Source organism: Lepeophtheirus salmonis, chromosome 8, assembly GCF_016086655.4.
Source record: "Lepeophtheirus salmonis chromosome 8, UVic_Lsal_1.4, whole genome shotgun sequence".
Lineage (NCBI taxonomy): Eukaryota > Metazoa > Arthropoda > Copepoda > Siphonostomatoida > Caligidae > Lepeophtheirus > Lepeophtheirus salmonis.
This window is the reverse complement of record NC_052138.2, coordinates 31,973,145-31,997,345: the sequence shown is the minus strand read 5'-3', so window position 1 is coordinate 31,997,345 and position 24,201 is coordinate 31,973,145. Positions and strand designations below refer to the sequence as shown.

Here is a 24,201-nt window from a genome sequence, read left to right as displayed (position 1 = left end):
AAGCACTATGCATTTTTGTTCTATGTACCATGAACCATTATAGTATAATTACAGGATGAACGTAATGATTATTATGGAAGAACTTCTATGTCAACAAACTCATTAACTCTTGAAACAGAAAAAAACCCGACAGGGAAACTAATTCGAGTAATTGTGATCGATTGAGTCGGGATCCCTCTCCTCCTAATCCAATATGTATTCTTTATTTTACGAAGTTATTTCCTTGTAATTAAAAGGTTGCGATAATTGAATTTCAACTATCTCCTGTCGCTGTCTCCAATTTTGAGAAAGAAAGAGAAAGTATGACGTGCGGCTCAAACTTATACGATGTATCCACTTCACACATACTTGATTATATGTCATATACAAGGGTATGCCCTTATCGGTTGAATCCCTAGAACCGGAATCGAAGAAGTCGAAACAAGACAGCAACATATTGTTTATTGGTCTCGTTTCTTGTGCTTTTGTTCCTGTATATGTAGAATATATAAAGAAAATACAATATATATTATACAAAAAAATTAGCTATTATCAATTTAGCCATTTTTAGAGTGAGTTTTTAGTTGCAATTGCAGCGTTTTACAATGATTTTTTTACGTCGCCAGTGTGATACAGTTGTATATGAGTTCCAAATAACGAAGGGCTTCTTTTGGATCTGGAAAAGTGGTTTTAGGCGCCAAACGGTGTAAATTAAAGAGGCAAGGGGTGGGGTAGATTATGGATTATGGATATAATATGATAACTATAATATTTCGGAAGGCAAGGTTTCCCAGACTTTACAATGACAAAGCACCTTTACACTAATACATTTTTAACTGAGGTCCCCTCTATACAAAACATGCAATCCTCAATTCTCCATCTTCCTGCACGGTCCCCCTCACGGTCCCACTTTGAAAACCATTGCCTTGACTAACCTTAGCTTTCGGGGTTTTAATGTTAAATAGATAATAGTCCTGATACTGTAACGATCACTCACGGCTAATTTTCTTTTAATTGGATTCCGTTCCTGTAATTTTGATGCCAATTTTTGAAGGATAATTGACGAAAATATGGATAAAAATAGAAAACGTCGAGTCCGGCGGTCATATAAGCATTGTTTTGATTGCTCAGGAGATAAACAGTAATATATATTTTTTTAAATAAAAAAAAATAATAGATTTCTTTTTATTAAACCTATTATTTAATATTTGTAAATTCAAATTTGTATTTGAAGTGTTACAAAAATCAAAATTTAATATTTTATTTATTTATGATGCCCCCCAAACCTACATAATGTCATAACAGTTTGCGGAGAATACCTTTTTTTTTTTTAGTTTGTTCATGCCCCATTAATCGATGTTTATAATTTGGAGCATTATCCAACCTGAAACATTAATTAAAGCACGGACAATTTTCCATGGGCAGATTCCCTAGAACCTTTGCCGAATTCAAAGTACTCGTACATATAATAGGTGTATCTTTGGTGGTACTTTGGGCCATGCTATATTATCTATGTATGTATGTATTAGAGATGGGTTTTTGTTACTCTTCTTTCTTTTTAAAAATGGGTAGGCACGGGTAATTAAATTTCAGAATCGGGCAAAAACATGCATTTATTCGGATATTATAATATTCGCGAGCAGTCATGTTAATAATTGTACACAAGTGATAATCGTACATGAATGCTTAACGATAAACAAATTCATACAAGTGAATGATGAAAGTCAAAAATAGACTTTTTAAATTATTCATCCTTAATTTATAATTAATTATCTCAGATCCCTCTTTGTTTTAATATCTTTTATAATTTTTCTCGATAAATATATTTTCTCACAGAGATATTGAGTATTCCTGACTTTATTTCAGATGTTTCGGAGTACTTCACACGTCTAAATATTTAAATAGTTTTTATATGACAGTTTTGTACATAAAGGAGGGGGTTGAATAACAAAAGGAAGAACGAAGACAAGATGTTAATATGAAAATAGAGGGAACAAGAATGTGCATTTGTTAGAGCGTAAAACATCCGCTTAAAATCAAATTGAGTAATGTATCTTAATGCCTTTCAAAGTTAGGGTTTACGCACTATTTACGTTTTATGCTACCTTGACCTCTCAAAATTTAATGGCTTGCTATTGTAACCATCTTCGTACCAAGTTTAATAAAAATTTTTAATTTTTGCCAAAACATATCCAAAAACATGACTACCGTTTAACTTCATTGGCAGAGGTCATTAATAATAATTCCATGATATTAAATAAATCAGCTACACTTGTTCATTCAATACTAAATAATTTCTACAATTCATAATCTCCCAAGGACATACTTATGTAATAAGAGGGCAAAGGGATCGGGAGCACATTAAAAGGGAATGGCAGGATGGTTGTGGCCTGTGACCTGTAGTCTGACGAGCCATGTGTTAAAAGATGTACGAAATTGGTCGATTTACTATGATTGCGCTTTATTTTTCTAAAATTGGTTACCAAGAAACGAAAAGTAGTTTAAAAAGTGAACAATTAACGATTAAAAGTGGACAATCAAAGTGAACTAAACGATTTAAAAAAGATGAACGACAACATGCGTGATCACAAGTAATTAATAGCTACATAGCATATGGGCTAAAACGTCTTGAACTTTACTAATATACGGTGCTATTTATTTTTTTAGTTCACCTCTTGTTCAGTGAGTATCAACCTTCGAAAGACAGCTGTCAAAACTTCATGAGAATCTGTTCTTTAGTTTGTGAGTTATTGCTAAGTGTGACACTATTTTTTTTATTTTTTTTTCAAAATTACTGATAAAAAACAGTTTCATGTTTTACTTTTATACTGTTTCTTGATTGGGAAAATACTGTTTAAGCTAAACAATGTCTTAAAAAGTGTTGTGGGGACTCAGATCCATTAGAAACAACAAATAAACGTTGTTTCCCAACTTTAAACGTGGTCATATATACGCCAATGATGCAGAACACAATGGACGTCCAAAGGAGGGGCAACAACAGAAAAAATGAAAAATCCACGAAATCGTTTTAAAATTATCGATATGTGAAGTTGTCTGAGTTAGCTGATATCGTAAAGATACTAAAAGAACGTTTTCCCTCTATATTGCATGAGCATTTGTCCATGAGAAAGCTCTGTTCAAATTGGATGCTGCGTTTGCTCAATATTTATCAAAAACAAAAACGTGTTGATGATTCTGAGCAGTGTATTGCCCTGTTTAGACGTAACAACCCGGAATTATTGCCTCGTTTTGTGGCAATGTACGAACATGGATCCATCACTTCACTCCTTAATCAAAAACAATCATCATTTGACTGGAAAGCAACAGTTGAACCTCGTCCAACGCTCCCAAAAGCACTACAATCAGATTTTTGGATGCGCGTGTTATAATATTTATAGACTACCTTGAGAAGGAAATAACATTAGTAGTGAATATTATAGAGCATTATTAGAGTGTTTGAATGACGAAAACACGGTATAAAGCCACCATTTGAAGATCATGAATGTGCTGTATCATCAGGATAAGGCACCGTGTCACAAGTCAATCAAAACTACATTCACTGAACTTTGAATTTCTTCCACATCCATTTTCCTCCCTATGTGTCTCCCAGTGAAAACTGGCTTTATAAGAAATTTTTCTCCAATGAAGAGGTTACCGCTGAAACTACGGACTCTTTTGATGCAAAAAATAAAGCATTTTATAAAAGTGGTATTGAAATTATTAGAGCAGCCCTAGAATGATTGTGTTGCTCTTGATGAAAATTATATCGATGATTAAAGCCAATTTTGAAAGAAAAAAAACCATGTTTTCTTTTTTAAGCTGGTATCCATGAGTTATGGTAAAGAGATTCTAACAAAAGAGGCGACAGGCATATCAATAACGAAAAAATTGTTATCCCAAATACTAATAGTTATAAAATTTATAATTACGCTATGAACATCTTTTGACTACTGTTATTGTTAGGTTTTTTGAAGATAAATATGAGCGTTTTATTTTCCTCGCATTCTACAAATATGTCCATGCCTAATCCTTTTTTAATTGAGGGTGTGTGAATGAGTGAACATATTTGAGTTACATGTTTTTTGACTCATTATATTATTTTAACCAGGGTGTCGTCTTTTTCTGTAGACTATCTTTACATATAAACAGTGATGCACAGAGATTCAAATAATATTAAATGCCGGTTTGTTAAAAAAAGAAACCAAGAATGAACATGGTCATCCTGACAATTTGAAGAATGTTTGGGAGAAAAGCATCTGAGACAACAAAAGATCATCAAGACAATGCCAAGCCACATACATCTTTGAAGACGGGCCAGAAGCTCCAAGAACTCGGATGGGAAGTTTTTAGGTATCCACCCTATAGTTCGGACCTGGCACCAAGTGGCTACTACCTGCTACTGTTTATGACCACTGCGCTTGGGGTAAAAATTAGACGTCCGAGTTTTTTTGCCAATGGGGACAAGGGATTAAACGTGACGGGTATTATGGGAACAAATTATGGAACAGAACAGGGCATACTTGGCTTAAATTGTAACCCTTCTTATAAAACATTGAAATTAAGAGTAAAAATAAAAAAGTACTTTTTCCGAACCCCCATTATATTTCCTAGCTTAAAGTAGTAAGTTTCTTCTTTGTCTGTTATTTTTGAGAAAATTAGCAATTAATCGGCCCATCATATTTTTTGAGAGTGCTAGGAAAAAGTTTACAGACCGATTAAAATATTTATCTAAAAGAAAACTTAAAGCTTTGCTTACCAAAAAGGAATATCAACTATTGTATGTCTAGAAAAATATAGATTATTATTCATAGACAAAAATACATATAAGATATGCATATCTACCTTAATTTATACTTACTACTAATGGCGAATCCTATTCTGCATATAGGTATTCATATTTAAATTATTATATTAATGTGACTATAAAACGACGAGTTTTATAGCGAACAAAAAGGGTTAGAGTGAGTGTTAGAAGGGGGAACGAGTATTTTGGCAAATAACGAGTATTCAGGCGAGTAACGAGTATATTCAGGCGAGTAACGAGTATTCAAGCGGAGTATAGTTCGTAACTATATTTTTTCACATATATAGATGAGTATTCATGACTTGATTTGAGATGTTTGAGATAACTTTACACGTCTCAACCTATATTAATAAAACAAAGTTTATGATATGTATATTTGATCTTAGAAATAATAATAGAATTATTACATATCAGAAATAACAATAGAATCGTATTTATTAAATATGTATGATATGGGAAAGGGAGCGCTCTAGAGACTAAAGTACTCTCGCCTCCTCTTCAGTCACATCATATTGTTATTTTTATCCCAAACTCTTATTATTATTTTTTCACTCTTGAGGAGAAAACATATATGAATTGGATAGCGTAAGGATGTGGAGGTTAGAAGAGAGACATTATATTTACAGGTTCTTGTGCGAATTGTTCTGCCTGAATGGGAGTATGCTCAAGATTCACAACGACTTGACGAGACGAATTCTTTATTTCTGGGATGAATGAGAACCCACTGCCTGCTAAAGCAGCTTTGGATTTACTAATACAATTATGCTCAACTTATTGATTTGACAATATATTTTCCGTATTAACTTATATCAACAATAAATAAAGATTACAGCTTATGGTAAAGGAGGATCTTGGAGTTGCTGTTGCAAAAACGAGAATTGATAATATATAAATTATTCCAAGTAGTACATATTAGTATATTACGGATTTTATATTTACAATATATTCGATTATTTCTTCGTTGTATTTCTTATATTTTCCAAAATATCATAGCTACTTTGTTACTTAAACCAACTAGGCTGAAGTGAATAATTGGCAAAAAAAAAATTAAAGACACAACAAAACATATTTATATAATGGGCCTTTTTTAAAAGAAATGAAAAAATGGAACGTCGAGGATCAATTATAATTTAAGAACCTCAAAATAATAAAACTTACACCTGTTGTGAAGGTGTAATCGATAAAGCTGTTAATTAATTGCAATGTCCTATTTTACAGAGGTGGTAACTGACACATTATTTGTCCTCTGATATTATAATATGTAGAAATTAAATCTTTATTTTTCATCAATATAGGCTTGATTTAACTTTATGATATAGACTTTGAGTCATATATTTTCATAAATGAACTCCAAATTTTATATTCATTTCTCAATGACAGGTGTAAGGGTCGCACATTGGCTAGCAACATTAGCATCTATTTTTACCCCAAGACTAGGAACCGCTCAGGCATGTAGAAGACAATATTAGCTGTAGTATCCTCTTAATCGGTAAAGTCAAGTCTACGTCTCTTTCAAGCAAACGTATTTGCCCTACCCCTGTATCCCTTCTAGGCACTATAGAGAGTTAAAGGTGAAACTCAATAAAGTTTGGGAACCACTGCACTAATGTTTTAATGAAAATTTTGTCTATTTAAATGTAATATATACTTTCTTCCATAAAAATATGACGAATGTTTGACAAATTGCCTTATGAACTTATTTTATGCCCTTATAGTAATTTACCAGCTTTTCTACTCCATTTGTAGAGGGCGCGCTTGAGGCTTTGCTTACAGGTTTCAAGTTTTATATGGTGTAGATGAGGTTTAGCAACGAGTGTGCAACGGCTCGGCGCGTCATATTAAAAAAGAAAATTGAAGTATACATATGTATATATGTATAGGGTTTTTAGTGTGCTATTTTATTGTTGTTAGGAAGCTGAATAATGTTTTATTTTAATTTCTCAAGGATTTATCATTATTTTTTTATCATGAGTAGAGAATAACTAAGTATTGGGTAACAACGTGTGAGTTTGATCATAAAAACAGAAGATTTTTTAGGGAGTTATCTTCAATACTAATAAATAAAATCAATATTATTAAAGCATATTTTGACTATTCGTCTACGCCTAATAATTCCAAGCAATGCAGAGTAATACCGCTAGTATGTACATAAATTTAATCCTGTACTTACTTGTTTTTTTGTTTTTTTCATTAAGTATTCCGCCTACTGTGAAATAATTTGTTGACCTCCATCTTAAATGATATATCACAATAGGACATTTAAATCTATATTTATATAGGTAGGTATAGTATGTTGATTCAGTCCCGTGCCTGACAAAATGAAATCATGATGTTAAAATGTTGAATACTGAACAAGACATCCATTTCCTTTTCTTTTTTTGTCAAAATACGAAACATATTTGCATAAAAAATGTCAAAAAGTGAAATTAATAATGTAATTTTCTGGAAGGTACAAAAATTTGCCACGTGATCCATAATTTTCCTGCATAACATTCTGTCAAATCTTATATTAAATATAAAAAAAAGTAATTCAATAAAAATCTCACATACAAAACATAAATTATTATCAAGAATTATGAGCTAGTCAACGCCTTCAAAGAACAATCCTAGTCACAGACCGAAGTATATTGTGGAATCTTAGTAGATAGATATATTAGGAAGCGCTCTAGAGAAGGAATATGCACTCTTCTTGATATTTGAAAAGTTATCATACAAAAAATATTGAATAGAAGGAGAAAATATTATATATCTATTCATATAATTATACTTCGATAAATTATCAATTAATGCACCTTATATTAAACATTTGACCCGTGCATATTTTCAAAAATTTCTATAATAATTCTTTATGCGACGAAATTTCGTCTTCCCATCTATTGAAAATAAAAAAAAAGACTTTTACTGCAAAATTAGACGGCATTAAACCCATCTTTGAAAAAGAAATAAGCATGTGCATCAAATATGTGCATAAATTAACTAATCAAGTAATTTATCCATATCCTATACACAAAAAAAAAGTTAACTTGACCAATAAAATTTTTATGAATCAACAATAAAGGCTTTAAATCAAAAAATAGTAATGGAAAACAATATCTGGTAAGTGCAACAGTTTATTTAATGAAACATTTCAAACTGCAATTCACGCAGTTAAAGGATCGGCCTAAGACTTATCTCCTACATATAAATCACATTAAGTTTATATTACTCATAGAGTTAAATTATGAATCCATTGAAATGAGATTCGGATGGTATCGTCAACTTGGTGGTGTCCATTACTTTTTGAGTAGGAGACATTTTTTAGAGAGTGAAAAAAAAATTGAATTGGGTCCTTAAATAAAATTAACATTAGGTCCCTAAGTTAATTAAAAGAAATTTTCCCCTTCAAATCTCCTTTACAAGACGTTGAAGATGATTCATAAACCTTTTTGTGAATGATTTCTCATATAGATATCACAGACTTAGATGAAATTACCAGAATATAAAATGTAATTTATGACAACAGGGGATTTATAGCCTTTAGCATAATGAAATGTTTACATCAAAAATGTGACGTTGAATTGGTCTGTTCTTCAGAAAATGATTTTATTTATGTCTATGAAACTGGGACGAATTATATCTTAAATTCATTTTTGGATACCATGGATAGAGGTGGACTCAAAAGACCAACAGACATCATGTACTTGACTACAATTCTTTTTTTATCAAATATTACAGAATTTTTTTCAAGTATATACCATAAGAAACACATTATTTACATTTAAGAATTCAAGACATGTATTTGCTGTTGTAAATATGTAAAATAATCCAAAATTTAATAACTTTTAGATAAAATATCTTGTACAATATGTACAATTTGTTTGTAGTTTTTTTTTTTTTCTTATGAAATGAACATCCAAAATCATTTTGGTATAAAAAGAGAGAATATATGAGATAAAAGTAAGTCTGCTAAATGAATTAATAAGATTCAATCATTAAATTCATAAATTTCGATTAAGTTCCTATTTAAAAATAAATAAATATTCAGAGTAAAGTTGAAAAAAAATTTGTTTTTTTCTTTAATTTTTTTCTAAAAGTTTCATATAAATCATACAATTTCATTAATCACGTAACTATTATAAATATTCACATAACATAACATAATATCGATTAATAGTTATGTTCTCCGATTGATTTCAAGAAATGGTGAGCTGATTTGTTGATTATATAAATATTCAGAAGTTGATTATTGAATCACACCCATATTTAATTAAACTCTGGGGTTCTAAAATTGAAACAGTTTTTACAAGATTAATTTAGTGTAATACTAAAAGTAATACAATACCACATTCCTTGACATCGTCATGGATAGATCATCATAATCTGGACGCAGCTCACCATGATCCAATGGCCTCTGAAAGTTAAACACTATCGCGTTGACGTTAATCCGTCTATGTTAAGTATGATATTCAATAAGCAATTATAAATTATGATAATAATTGAAAAACGACCTACGGAGGAGAAACTAATTATTTGATGGATTGCCGATTTTGTAAGTTTATCCACTGTCAAAGAAAAGAACAGTTTATAATTTTAATAGTAGGTTTATTTTAATAATGAGGGACATTTGATTATATGAACAAAATTAAAGTGTTTGGAGGAAGAAAAATCCACACCGTCAAGCAGGAGGTGGAAACATTATGTTTCGGGACTGTTTCTCTGCGAAGGGGAGATGATACCTTCACCACATCGAAGGGAAGATGGACCATCGTCAGGGAAATCTTGGGTGACGTCCTCTTTACCTCAGAGTAGGGAACTGAAAATGGATCTCATAGCACAACAATAAAAATGACCCAAAGCTTACGACCATGACAACAAAGGAGTAAAAAGAAAAATCACATTAAGGTCATGGTGTGGCCTGCCTAGTCTCCAGACCTCTATCTCATCGAAAATCTTTATAAGTGGTCACATTTACAAAATCGACAAGAGATCAAATTGTTATTTTTCTACAATGTAGATTTATATTAATAGTCATGGTGAATACTTTATTAAATTTTTCTTCCAAAATTTTATATACTAACAAGAAATTAAGAATTATACTCACACAAATAAAATAGAAATTACACTTTGACTTACTAAAAAAGTGTAACAAATCTTCTTGAATATTAGGGCGTATAAAATATAATGGAGATTCCAGTACTAAAGTACTCCCTGGATATATATATATATTCATCCCATCAGCTAGAAGGGCCCAAACATTATCATTTTCAGAGTTACTGATAAGCCTAAAACGCCTCTAAAGAACAATATCATTTTTTTTCTAATATCATACTCTTAAATGGGGGAGGTATTCTTCCCCTAAAATTAGTAAAAGAACCTTAATTTGCGAATGGAAAAAAATACTCCAATGTCCATAGACGTTTTTTCCATGGAATTCTTGACACAGTCTCTAGAAATTCATGGTTCATTCGTATTAATGAGGTGAAATTCATTTGCTACTATTGAGTAGAGGGTATTGAGTATAAACTTCATAGTTTGCATGCATATTCTTACAAATTATTACAGATATATACTGATCACTTTAAGTCATAATGTTCTAGTATAGGATTCAAAAATGATGCTTTTGTAGTTTTAGGGTGATTGCGATTATTTTATTGATGGTTGAGAATGGTTACATCTTCTGAAGTTTAAAGTGGGCCAAAAATGTTAGTGTTAAACTACCCACAGTTGAAGACATCTGAAGTAATATGACATTAATGCCTAAAGAAATAATGAAAGTCGGTTAATCATTTGAGTAGACCGTAAAAGTTGAAGAAATAGAGAATCCATTCTTCAGATTACCAATTCTCTAAAAAAGTGTCAGCAATAAAATTCATTAACACCACTTAAGATTTAGTGATGTAAATATTTTGTATAAATAACAGACATTTTTATTTTATATATATATATATGTTTTTTTTTAATTGTCAACTTGAAGAATGAATTTTGATTTCCTTAGCTTTTGTCATTATTATTTAACTTCCATTCCTAATACATTCAATTATATTCAAAACCTGATTGATCCTTGTGTGTGCTCGAGAGTAACCTTGGGGATTTGTTATTGAGTTATAATTTTAAGAGTTTTGTTGAACTCAGAGTAGAGTTGCAGATGGACGTCGGAGTACTTCTTGACAATGTCATTGTAAATTTTCTTCTCCCCTACTACTTCGTCACAGCTGATTTTAGAGGGTCTAATGAAATGTCATGACGGCTACGCTCCTCTTATCCAAAACACTCTTCAACTTGTCAGGATTTCCATGTTGATTTTCGATTTCTTTCTATTAACATACCGAAAATATACAGCATTTTCATCAGTAAACATATGTATGTTAATCACATAGAGGGCGCATTGAGAAGCATTGGTCATTTTTTTTTTAAATACAGACCGTCATATCACCTAGCGGATAATATACATTTCTTTTTGTTTGATCATGCCCTATTCATACAACAATATTTAAAATATCATTCAAAATATCAGATACGTTTTGAGAGGAAGAAAACCAATTGAATATAATATTTCTTCATCCCGTTTACTAATCAAAATAATGAATAAGCACACATAACTTGAAAATACATATTTCTTTAAATGTTTATGTCAATTCTACCTTTTAAAAAAATAATTGAATAAAAAGCTTAAGTACACTGAATGTAAAGAAGAGGTAAAGTCGTAATACTTGTTACTTTGTTTTGTAAAGTTTTTTTTTTAAAATACAATTTTGTAGATTCTATAAGAAACAGTTAGGTACCAAATAAACAGCAGTTATAGTAAGTATAGTTATAATAATAATACATCAATTAATTAATCAGACTAGACTTCGTTATCATAAGTTTCAAAATAATATTTTGTGCGTAAATGCGCGAGAGGAATAATTTTTTATTATTATACGATAGTCACATCCCCATCACTCTTAGGCTTTGTCTTTTGTCGTCTTCGAGCTAGGTCGGACATCACAATATTACCAATTGCAGGTACTGCAGGACTTCGATTTCTTATGGCCATAAATGTGGCAGATACCGCTCCCTTCAAATGTAAGAAAAATATAGGTTAACAATCTAACATATTATAAATAGGTATAATTTACACTGTTCCAAGGACAATGATTTAAGGTTTCCCCTGTTGAATCAAACATGTCCCTATTTTTTGTTCAACTATTCACTAAGGTTAAATTTTACTTATGATATGTTTGATAAAACAGGAAAAGAGGAAATCATTGAGAACATCTTATATCCCATAAATCAGTGGTTCTCAAATGGGGGTACGCGTATCCCATGGGGTACATGGAGGCACTCCAAGGTGTACTTGAGATTTTAAAAGGATATATTCAAATATTACATATCTCAGGGGTGTCCACAGAGTGTGGGTATGGAGGGGCTGAAGTTTCTCCCCCCCCTCGCCCCAAATTAAGGAAGGAATTTGGTTTTTTACTAGAAAATTTCATATTTCAAATTTAATTTAATTTTCTCTGAATAACTATGGATTTTCAAATTTTTCTCCAAATTTTTTTATAATTTTTTGTTAACAGCTGTGAATTTTTGTTTTCCAAACAATTTAATTTTGTGAGAATAGCTATGGATTTAGGAAATTTTTTTCCCAAAAAATTATTTTTTTGTGAATAGCTGTGAATTTTTTTTCTGGAAAAAATTCAATATTTGGAAACTATTTTCAAATAAGTTAATTTAAAAAAAAAAATTCAAATTTTTTTTTTTTGAGAATCTATGCAAAAATTTTTTTTCCCAAAAATTATTTTTTTGTGAAACTATTTTTTTTCTGGAAAAAATTCAATATTTGGAAACTATTTTCAAATAAGTTAATTTAAAAAAAAAAATTCAAAAAAAAATTAATTTTTGGATTTCTTTTTAAAATCTCTCCTCCAAATACCCACCTGGTGGGGGAGGGAGGGGGGTATTAACCTAAAAACGGGGGAGTTTAAGCATATATTATTAGAAACCTGTAAGCGAAGGCTCAAACGCGCCCACTACAAATAGGATATATGAACCGATAAATTACTGCAACGACATGACATAAGTTCAAAATGTCATATGGAGACCATTTGTCTTCTTTTTTTTTGAAAACTCTATTCATTAGATTTAAATAATCAAAAATATACCCATATAAACGAAACAAACCTGTTAAATTCATAAATCAGAGTTTTTAAGAAATTATTTTTTACAATATCAAGCCTATCACATGCCTCTCTCTTAAGTATACATGGGTATACATTTGAGTATTTGAATCTAATAAATGGGTATTTTCCCCCTAAATAATGATCAAATGACCAATGGTTGACAAATGGTCCTATAAACTTATGTTATGTCATTGTAGATATTTCTCCGTTAATATAACCAATTTGTACTGGGCCCGCTTCAGCTTTCGCTTACAGGTTTTTAGTATTATATGGTTTAAGTACAAGCCACTCAAATATATATATATATTTAATAACAAACCTATTATAATAAGTTATTATATTACATAATTAATAATTTTTGGGGCTAAGCCCTCCCCCCTAATCATGAAAGCTAGAATCAACCCTGCTTTCATTACACTATGCAATAAAATGAAGGTCTTGGAGTGCCTGCAGGCTGAATCCCACATTTATAATTCTAATTTAAGGCGTAGAACATAAACACTTCAAAGCCTTTTTAAAAAAAAATTAGTTTTTAGGGTATATAACTACGATCCAGTGCTATATTTCGACATGAAAGAACTATATAGATAAAGATAAAAGTAGATATAAATTGATACAAATATTTTAGTATTTAAAAAATGAATTATTCATTACTTTATCTTGATTACAATTAATATAAAAAATGAATGCAACCACCAACAAAGAAAAAGCAGTAAAAGGAAGTATTTTACTTAGAAGCGAATATCTTTTATATTTTTTTTTCAAGTTCTTTATATCCTAGGTGAAGTTATAGAATAGGTATTATATTTCAATTTTTTTTAAAAATGCATTAAAAAAAAGTTGATTTTGATTGTTTTTTGGTCAATTAAATAAATTTAAATATTTATTAAGATATTTAAATATAATAAGCTGTCTGGTTGCGTGAATATTCCGAAGAAGAATAAAATGAATCGTTTGCTATGATTTATACTAAAATAATTAATCATAATTTAAATGTAAGGGAATTAAAAAAAGTTTATAGATGCTTCATATTCAAAATATTTGATTAATTGAACTTGTAAGTGATTCATTTCCCCGGAATATTATTGTAATCTATATTCACGCAACCTAACCATCGTATTTTGTTTAAATTTCTAAATACATATCAAAAGCTTAATTGACCAATAATCAATCAAAATCGACATTTTTTAAAGGTAATTCTTTTTAAATTGAAATATAAGATCTATTCTATAACTTCATCTCAGATATACAGCACAGGAAAAATAAATAAAAAGGATAATTGCTTTTAAGTAATAATTCACTTTTACAATCCCAAAATGTGTATATCAATTTACATTTACTTTCATCTATATAGTTCATTCATGTCCAAATATTCATGCACTCAATCATAGTAATCCTCTAAAAAAACTTAATTTTTTTAAAAGGCTTTAAAGGCCAACCCCATATCCGTTCAAAGTTTGAATGGTCTTATTCGTGTTTTACGCCTTAAATAACAATTAGGAATGTTGGTTTCAGCCTGCAGGCCAAAATGCTGTTGCATGATGTTATAGATTTATCAAAAAAATCAAACATTTGAAGCTCATAAATTGATAATAATAATATTGATTTTTAAATACATTATTGACTGAGTATACCTTAAGCGTACTAGACGATGAGATCTGTCGAGAAATGTTGGCGTCAGACGGTGATTTTGAGGTCATCCAAGGGTGTTGAAGAACCTCAAGAGCTGTAGGACGCTTCCTTGGATCGATATCAAACATACTTCTAACCAAGTTCTATAGTTTAGTGAATAAATAATTGAATAATAAGGTTAAAAGAATAATTCATTTGTCAATTGATGTATTAATTTATTTGTATTTTCTTAATTCTAAATACATAAATATAAGTAGCTTTAACACATTTTAGATTTTTGTGGATGTTATTTAGCATTAAAATGATGATTTGTAGTGTTGTGTCTATCATTATTTAGGACTGAAGACAGCAGGGACTGCTGTCTTCAGTTCATTTTCGATCCAGTTCAGTTCCGTCCTACATATTAGTTCTAAAAACTTGTAAACTTAGACGTCACTCAACTTTATTTCTTCTTTGATTTAACCATTTCTACTACTGACAGTCTGAAGGACCCAGAGGCCACCGCAGGATTATATTTTGAAGGGGGCTAGGGTTATGGAATTTTTTGAAAAAAATCCAAACATTAAAATTTTGAAAAACTAATTTTTTTTGTAAAAATTTCAAAACTTAAAATTAAATATTAATTTTTTTGTAATTTTATTTCTAAAATCCACAGTTGTTCACAAAAAATTAACTTTACGGAAAAAAATTTCAAAAATTGAATTTTTGAATATCCTTTGAGCTCACCAAATATTACCTGTAGGGTTAGACTCAAATACTTGTCCTATTTAACAACTGCTACTATATTTATTGCAATTCCCACTGGGATTAAGGTATTTAGGTTGTTGGGTACTTAACACGTTAGAAAAAATTTTATGCTCCCTCAATTTATTGGTTTTTATTCACCATTTTTTAAATGGTATTGTTTTAGCTAATTCTGCTCTGTACATAACTTTACCCTATACTTTTTACGTTGTTGCTCATATTTTTGGAAAAAAATTTCAAAAATTGAATTTTCAACATTACATTTTTGTTAAAAAATTGAAAAATTAAACTTTTTGGAAAAAAATTGAAAAATCTATAGCTATCTTCAAAAAATTAAATTTTTTGTTAAAAAATTTACAAAATTTACAGCTGTTCAAAAAAAATTGTGGAAAAAAATTTCAAAAATTACACCTCAAATAAAAAGAAATATTGGAAAAAATATTTAATATTACATTTTCTAGTAAAAAGCAACAATTCCTTAATTTTTCGGGACCACCTCCTGCGGACTCCTCTGTACCGGCCCCAAAGACATATAAGATCGGTCTTAAGACTGAACTTCACTAGATTGAATAGATAAAAACCGACATAACACAAGTAATCAATTGCTTAACAATCTATAAGTTGTGATATGATGTTGAATAGGAAAATAAATTACACCTTGAATGTGCCAATCAAATAAATATATAAATTACATACTGAGTAAAACTAAATTGAAAAAGGTGACACAATAAAGTACTGTATAGAAGTTATAGGTGTATTTGAAATAAAAAGAATAATTCCACTTGTTCATACATAGTAATTATAGAAACCAACTGGGTCTACCCATAATATCTCTGTGTATTTAGTATGTTATATATATTAACAGCAGTTTCCAAAGAGCAAACCTTATATTACACTTATATTGTCGAAACTTTTATAGAGCCTTTTTAAAATAACAAAAAGTTATCTTAACTAATATAATTTTCTAAACAAAAATAACTCTAATTGAGCAAGAACAACAACATCCTGAAAAATAGAACAAATTTAAATATTTCGATTATCCACAGTTTTCTAACGAATTATATTTCTTTCTGCAATATTAATTTGTTTTTTCAACTTTATTAAGGAAATGTAAATCAGTAAGAGATTCATTAAATAATAAATACAATTCAATTGTTTAACTATTAATATTTGGATATATTTATTTCCATTTTGATCATTATCAGGGCATTTAAAAATTTCAGTACTGAATATCCATAAATTTCTGCATCAAAAAAAAAAATCAAATCATTTGGTTAATTTTTAGTAGAGCAACATGTTGTATGATTTCATGGTTCCACTTTGACTCTTTCCCAATACTCCTCTAAAAATTGACACAAAGGCTCAACGACAAACGATACGGTCAATTGGAACTGGTCTATAGCCAGGGCAATGAGATACTTCGACCGTTGCTCCACTAAAAATAGACCTATTATTGCAGCTTAACTATACTTTCTAGAACCTAACACTCTTTCGTAAATGAAATCCTAATTACCCTCGTCAATGAATTTGAAAAGAGGTTATGTTTTTGCCTCTATTGGTTTTTTTGTTTTGTTTTTTTGTCACCAGGATTATGGAAAAAGTTAAAAATTGATTTTCATCAAACTTGCTAAGAAGATTATATATGATCACTATAATGGTCCATGAAATTTTGAGAGGTCCTTATGAAAGACCATGGTAAAACACAACATGAAAAATGCATAATCGACTATAACTTTAGAACAAATTGAGATAAATAACTCAATTTGATTTTAAGCAGAGGTGTTGCGCTCTACCGAGTAGTTATAGTTGTTATTTATGCTTCGATTAATTTACTTTGACGTAAAAAAAATTGAAAAACTAAAGTCCACATTCGTTTTCAAACAAAATCCTTAAAATATGGTGCTTTTTTAACTTTAAATTATATTTTCTCAAGATTAGATGATCACATCTCAAACTAAAATGTGCGCTCGGAAGAGTGCAAAACCTCCGCAACACAAAAAAAGTTATAGAGTTATCAATGTTAAGAGTGAAACAGCTCTCATAAATGTTATATTAACTTCTCAATTTATAGTACATTCAAGTAAGTATATTAAGTCATAATAGAAAAAGGGAATGTTATGACGACTAACATATAGCTAATGTTTTAACTATTAAATATTTGATTCATTGACAAAAGTATTTTTTTAAAGGTAAGTTTTTATTTTTTAAACTCTAACTAAATCCTTAAATAATTGACTGCTTTTAGAGAATACACTCTCAAGGGTAGCTGAGTACAGATGTTTATAAATTAAAAAGGTGACATTTGTGCTTGATTAGATCTAAAACAATTCTGGCAAATATTTAAATTACTTTTAATAACAATTATTAAATTGATAAAATTCACATTACTACATGCAAATCAGATAATATTCAGTACTAATGGGTACTGGTTCCCAAACAGTGTATCTTGATTCTTGAGGCAAGTTTGCCATACAGTTTGTGGCAACCATACATTATTTGCAATAGCTTTTAATAATCCAAATAATTGGTTTAATTAAAATAGGTGTGTCAAGAAATTTGTATTTGTCATTGGGTGTGCCTTGGGCAAAAAAAAGTTTGGAAACCATTGTCTTAGGGGGCATGTAATTACAATGTTTCGTGCACTATCATCCAGTTAAGCCTAATAATTAATTTGAGCTTGAACACAGGGTTCTCAAATTTTTGAACTTATGCTTGAAGACTGCAGTCCCGTCCAGTTCAGTCTCAATCCCGTTCAGTCTTGATCTCGTTCAGTTCCGTCCTGCAAAAAAAGTACTTAAACTGATTTAGTTTGGTCCTTAATAACGACATTCAACTTTTTATCAGTTTATAGTACTGACAGTCCGCATGACCGATGATCTTGAGGACCAGTTCCTATGATTGATAGGACTAGTCCCCAGGATTGATAGGATGAGTCCTATGACTGAACTGAACCGAATAAATAAAGATCGGCAGAACACTAACTGTAGCTACTAGTATATTCAGGGCCGTCCACAGAAAAAATTTCAGAAGTCCACAGCTGTAAAACAAAAAATTATTTTTTTAGAAAAAAAATTATAAAAATCACCAACTGTTCACTAAAAATTAGATTTCTTGGAAAAAATTCAAAAATTAAATTTCTAATACTAAATTTTTCTGAAAAAAAAATTAAAAATCCACAGCTGTTCACAAACAATCAATTATTCAGAAAAAAATATCAAAAATCTAGAGCCCTCCACGAAAAATTCAAAAATTAAATTAAATTTCAAAGATTAAATTTTCTACTAAAAAGCAAAAATTCCTTAATTTGGAGGGGGTCTACAGCCCACCCACTGTGAACGCACCTGATATATCATTTGAAATTTATAACATATTGTTCGGGAATCCTGTAAGGAGTAGAAATATAAATATCCTCCCGATCCTTGATCCCTTTTTTTAAACGTCAATAGCAACAATAAAAAAAATAATTTCAATATTATTAGAAAGAACAGGTGCCAAGCCTATATACTTAAAAAATTCGATGTGTCAATTTTCTGTTTAAACAAATATATTAGTAATTTAACCAAGAATTTATTAGTAATTATTGCAATATTTATTCATTTGTTTTGGAATTTTTTTTGGTAAAAATGCAACAACCTCTTACTGGCTGGATAAAATTAAGGCCTGAAATTTTAAATTTAAGCTAATTAGGTATATATAAAATTCTACTTTTTATGGAATTGACCTAACATTAGACATATACTTACTAGTACCATAGTGTAAAATAATTGTGTATGTAAATACACAATATGTAAATAGGTGATATCGGACACATATTGAGTGTAAAAATAGTAATATTCAAATTTCTATCATACGTAAATATCATAATTTAATTTGTTGACTTAAGTAAATGCATATATTAATATATCTACATGTACAGAATTAAAGATCCCTACCTTGGCATTGGTTGATACAGACAACCAATTTCCTGAGCTAGTGTCAATTTTACCTTCTTCAATGCGACTCAAAATAACCTCCATACTGTCATTGGGACCATTTGCAAAAGGTGCTTTCCTAAATATTAAAAAAAATAAGATAAAAAAATGAAAAGGCCTCTAAAAAATAATCAGATTTCTAACCCCGAAAGCATTATATGAAGTAAAACACCAAGACTCCAGACATCACACGCTGCGTCATAACCTTGTTGCTTCAACACTTCAGGGGCAACATAGTTAGCAGTATAACATGGAGTCATGAGCAACCCATTATCAGCGCGTAATTGTTTAGCGAAGCCAAAATCACATATCCTTAAAGTATTGGGATCTCCAAATTTATCTGCGTAGAGAATATTAGCAGGCTTTAGATCCCTATGGACAACCCCATTTTGATGAAGATAATGAACAGCAGATGTTAGTCTCTCCATAATTGATCGAGCCTCCCGTTCCGAAAATATTTCTTGTTGTAGGATTTTGTCAAGTAACTCACCTCCTCTCATATATTCGAATATGAGATAGGCAAAATCTTTATCCTCAAAAACATCTTTCAAAGATATAATGTTTGGATGCTGACCATAGCGAAGTAATATTTCGACCTCGTCACTATTACAGTCTCTTTTAGATTTGTCAATGACCTAAATTGAAAGGAAAATTTCATATCAACATGAATTGCTACATCTTTAAATAATTAATTACCTTCATTGCATATTCAACATTGGTTGCTTTATGGATGCATCTCTTACACTCTGAGTAACTTCCAACGCCTATCAGCTCCTTAACTTCATATTCTTTAGATAACTTTGTGAGCTTTATTTTATCTTTCAGATTCTATAATGGAGATTTGTTAGATGAATAATACCTAATACGTATGAATGTATCAATCAATAGCTTACTGGAATTGAAGAGAGCATAGAAGACCTTTTGAAGCTGGCTTCAACCACTGTAGTAGTACTATCTTGACTCGCGCAATCCACACCATTGTGATCTATGTAGTTGATATTTGGTGCTATGTAGGAAAAACCACGAAATAGTTCGTGGGCTGTCGCACTAGGAGGAACCCCCGGTGAATCTAGATTACAAATATATGAATGTTAACAAACAAAAAACACTACATAAAACTCATGGACCTTTTGGCGTTCTTGAGGTATACATTGAATCAAAGTAATAAGTTTCATCAGCAACAATAGCAGGCTTAAATGGAGGTGAGGTCTTCTTCTCGATGAGTTCACTCCACTTTATGGAAGCAAAAAAAGGATGTTTCATTACGTCGTCCTTACCACTGGGACCTGTAAAATATGATAAACAAATTTAAATTATTTTCAATTAAAAATATAATTATTGTTTTATTAATAGGGATAATCTATTGAAATGTTTCGGGCCACCAAAAACCTATACCTAAACTTTAAACGTGTATGGAGATCAGAAAAGAATGAGAAGGCAATAATACTTGAAAACTATTTTATTATAGATAAAAAATATAAAAAAGGAACAAGAATTATGGATACACTCTTTTCCGAATAAAAAAAAATGTCAGAATACGAATGCAATCACTTGAGTGACAAAATAATTAAGCTTTCATAATGTGGTTGGTGAAAGATTTCTCTAATAAAATAGGGAAGGCATCTCTTCAAAAAACTACAAACATCACTATTGAATTTAAAGTGTACCTACAAACATAAGCTGATAACATTTTTATTTTTAAATAATTGAAATGTCACGTATGATAAAACATATATTCTACTTTAACATGTGATAGTTATCCCTAAAATATTCTAGAGCAGTACTTAAATGTTAAGCTTATCATTTTGTGTAGTATCATGGGAGTGCAAGAGTAATTTAAACTTAAACAGGATGTCAATTCAGTATAAAAGTAGTTATCAATAAAGTATACATTCTAACCAACTGGTTATCATTTTTCAACCATTCAATAATTGGTATTGATAAATAGATGTAATAACATTCATAGACTCAATAATAACACCAAGGGTATGAGGGGTAAAAAAGATGCAATCTAATATTTTTTAGTGGTTTTAGGGCTTTAAAACTCCCTAAGAAAAAATATAGGTGGCTTCCGAATTATAATAATTTGAGTAATATAACATTATATTGAATATATTTTTCAAGGAAAATAACTTACCGGATCCCAACCGATGAGCAGGATTTCTTTTAAAAAGAACACGGAGGAGGGACTGTGCTTCAGGACTCAAGTACTCTGGCATTCCAATCTTAGCTTTTAAGATTTGGGACATTGTTTCTTTTCTATTTTCCCCATGGAAGGGTAGTTGACCAGTAAGCATTTCATACTAGGTAATACGATATGAATTTAGAATCAAACTTTAAATTCTGAAACCTTTTCATACTCACCATGAGAATCCCAAAACTCCACCAATCGGCTGCAAAAGAATGACCTTTTCTATTTACGATTTCAGGAGCCATATATTCGACTGTGCCACAAAATGAATAAGCCTTGTCTTCGATGGTTTCTTTTGATAAACCAAAGTCAGTGACAGCAATATGTCCATTGCTGTCTAGGAGCAAACTGAAAATGAAATTTCAGGATATATTGTTGTTTTTACTTCCATATAAGACAAATAAATAATAATACTTTTCAGGTTTTAAATCCCTATAAATGATTCCTAGGGAATGAAGATGAATCAATGCTAGTGCCAACTCAGCGAGATAGAATTTGACGTCCTCTTCCGTAAACATGATCTAAAACAGATTTTTAAACGGAAATGCTACACTATACAAAGAATATATGCATACTTCTTTCGATAATCTAGTAAAAAGATCACCCCCTCGGAGGAAATCCAAAATTAAATACAATTTCCCTTCCGTTTGGAATGCATAGTATAATTTCACCATAAAAGGATGCTCTATTTCAGCTAAGATATCCCGTTCTTTCTTTGTTCTAACTCGATCTCGAAATCTGAGAGTGGCTTTTTTCAATACTTTCATAGCATAGAGCGTACCAGAATCTTTCCCTTCAATTTTTCTGACAAGAAAAACCTAATTAAAATAAGAAGACATTTTAAAAATAATATGAGAATACAGATTAAAATCTTCGCATACCTTCCCAAAAGACCCTTGACCAAGAACTTGAAGAAGCTCAAATTGTGATGAATTTGCTCGTTCAAAACCCTCTCTAGTTATATCATTGACTTCAATTTCTTCCTCAGATGATCCTTCATTATCGTCCTGGAAGATGCATTTAACAAATTTAAAATAAGTTCTTTTTTTTCTTTTTAAAAAACGATTAATAATAGTCTTCATGAATTTAAAATTATTCAAAAAAGATAACAGGGTCAATGTATTTTTAAAGAGAGGTGAATCAGTAGACATGAAATAAGTAAGGATTTTTTAAAAATATGTAGGAAGAAATCCCTCGCTATGAATGAGTGGATTTACTCGGGTGGGGGTCGAAGTTAAGGAATACTACTAGCCGTGCCCGGACACATGGCTGAATTACGACTTTGCCGGAAAAAATAAATATATTTTATGATAATTCATGCTGTAATACTATGTAATAATAACTTTTACTAATGTTACTCCAATTTTAAAAGATTATATCTTGATTATCTGTCACGAATTGAAATCATTAGGTGTTTTTTAATTAATAATTGATTGATTGCTTCATGATGAGGATCCTCCCACAGTTGGATTTAGAAGGATCGTAACAACAATCATGACATTCGCCTAATAAATCACGCAGTTATTTCGCCAACACAAAAATGTACAATGTATTTTTCTATATGGTATCGATGTTTGGATTTCTTGGGTGAATATCTTTAATATTGCTTTTCAAATGGACTTCTGCTCCTTGTGTAGTGCAAGTTTCTCGTCCAATGACAAACCCATCTTGTGAATAATAGAGTAAGAGACGATCATTAACTTATGAAAACTTTATCATTGCAATTCGTGGCAAATGATTAGACATTTTATAGTATTACAGCATGAATCATCATAAAATATATATTTTTTATCATTTTCGGCAAAGTGTCTTAGAAGCACAACTAGCTACACACTCAGCAATAATTGTATGTGTTTTCACTATGAGAATAAATTTGATGAGTTAACTACTACTACTCGATGACGGAGACAGAAAAGCGACAAAGAATGAGGAAATGAAATGAGGCATGTACTCAGAGAAGAAGAATAACGAGGGAATAATAAAAGGACTCCGTGATGGAAAGCTGTTGCTCAATGATGAATGTCAATATGAGTTGGCTATTAAAGCCTACCTTGTTAAAGTCTACCGACTCTTTATCATCAGTAGTATCCGGATCATGGAGGTTATTGAGAGGTTCATTATTGTTATGGTTCGTGACTGATCCCTTGACTGAGGGTTCTTCAGTGAGAGTGATTTCCGCAAAAGGGGTGCTGAGAGGAGCTAAGGGCATCCCTTTCTTGTCTTGTATCCGTGATGGATTCTAAAGAGAGTTGTGGAGAGGATGAGTATTGAGAGGGAAGGCAGAGTACAAGGGCTAATAAGTCTAAGTAATAACTTGGTGTGATGCACAGACGCTAAAGCAACAGCAAGGATTTACTTGCAGGATTCACTCAAACAAGAAAAGAAGGATTCGTAGCGTACGCAATTCTTTGGTACTTCTTCTAAAGGCAGGAGCATGAGAGGAACTAGGAAGTAAGAACTAGGAGCGGCCTTGAGGGAGGAAAGCCCCCCACACACTCCTCTCAAACTTAGAGCCCCTTGCTGCCTCACTCTCAGTTTTGCTCACTGAGTTACTTTAATTTCAAGAGTGGAGTCCCTTTGCGCATGCGCTACTCATCCTAGTAGTAGTAGTAGTCCCTCCATCAGTCGTCAGCAGCAATCTCATTCATGCCGCATGCAAGATGCCATCCCAGGGTCACCTATTTAGTAACCTCAGATCTACCATAGACAATAAGGATAACCTCTTGAGTATTTCAATGA

The 24,201-nt window shown here is 30.9% G+C and overlaps 1 protein-coding gene and 1 long non-coding RNA gene across 3 annotated transcripts; both read right to left on the bottom strand.

Annotated features, from left to right (window-relative positions):
• Positions 1–8,925: 8,925 nt before the first annotated feature.
• LOC139906103 (uncharacterized) lies at positions 8,926–9,410 on the bottom strand. Its single transcript, XR_011781364.1, has 3 exons — positions 9,275–9,410; positions 9,105–9,210; positions 8,926–9,044 (listed from the first exon to the last, which is right to left on the bottom strand). It is a non-coding gene; the product is annotated as an uncharacterized lncRNA (long non-coding RNA).
• A 1,867-nt stretch (positions 9,411–11,277) lies between these two features.
• On the bottom strand, positions 11,278–24,079 carry S6kII (Ribosomal protein S6 kinase II). Of its 2 annotated transcripts, none has more exons than XM_040717862.2 (13): positions 23,513–24,079; positions 22,344–22,469; positions 22,038–22,280; positions 21,877–21,983; positions 21,636–21,810; positions 21,409–21,574; positions 20,399–20,557; positions 20,165–20,340; positions 19,968–20,099; positions 19,416–19,906; positions 19,233–19,350; positions 14,559–14,699; positions 11,278–11,819 (listed from the first exon to the last, which is right to left on the bottom strand). In XM_040717862.2, the coding sequence occupies exons 1-13, from the start codon at positions 23,669–23,671 to the stop codon at positions 11,679–11,681; spliced, it is 2,334 nt and encodes a 777-aa protein (XP_040573796.1). In that variant the 5' UTR covers positions 23,672–24,079; the 3' UTR covers positions 11,278–11,678. The 2 variants fall into 2 exon arrangements, with proteins under 2 accessions (XP_040573796.1, XP_071746455.1); XM_071890354.1 differs by lacking the exon at positions 23,513–24,079 and adding an exon at positions 22,806–23,211.
• Positions 24,080–24,201: the final 122 nt, after the last annotated feature.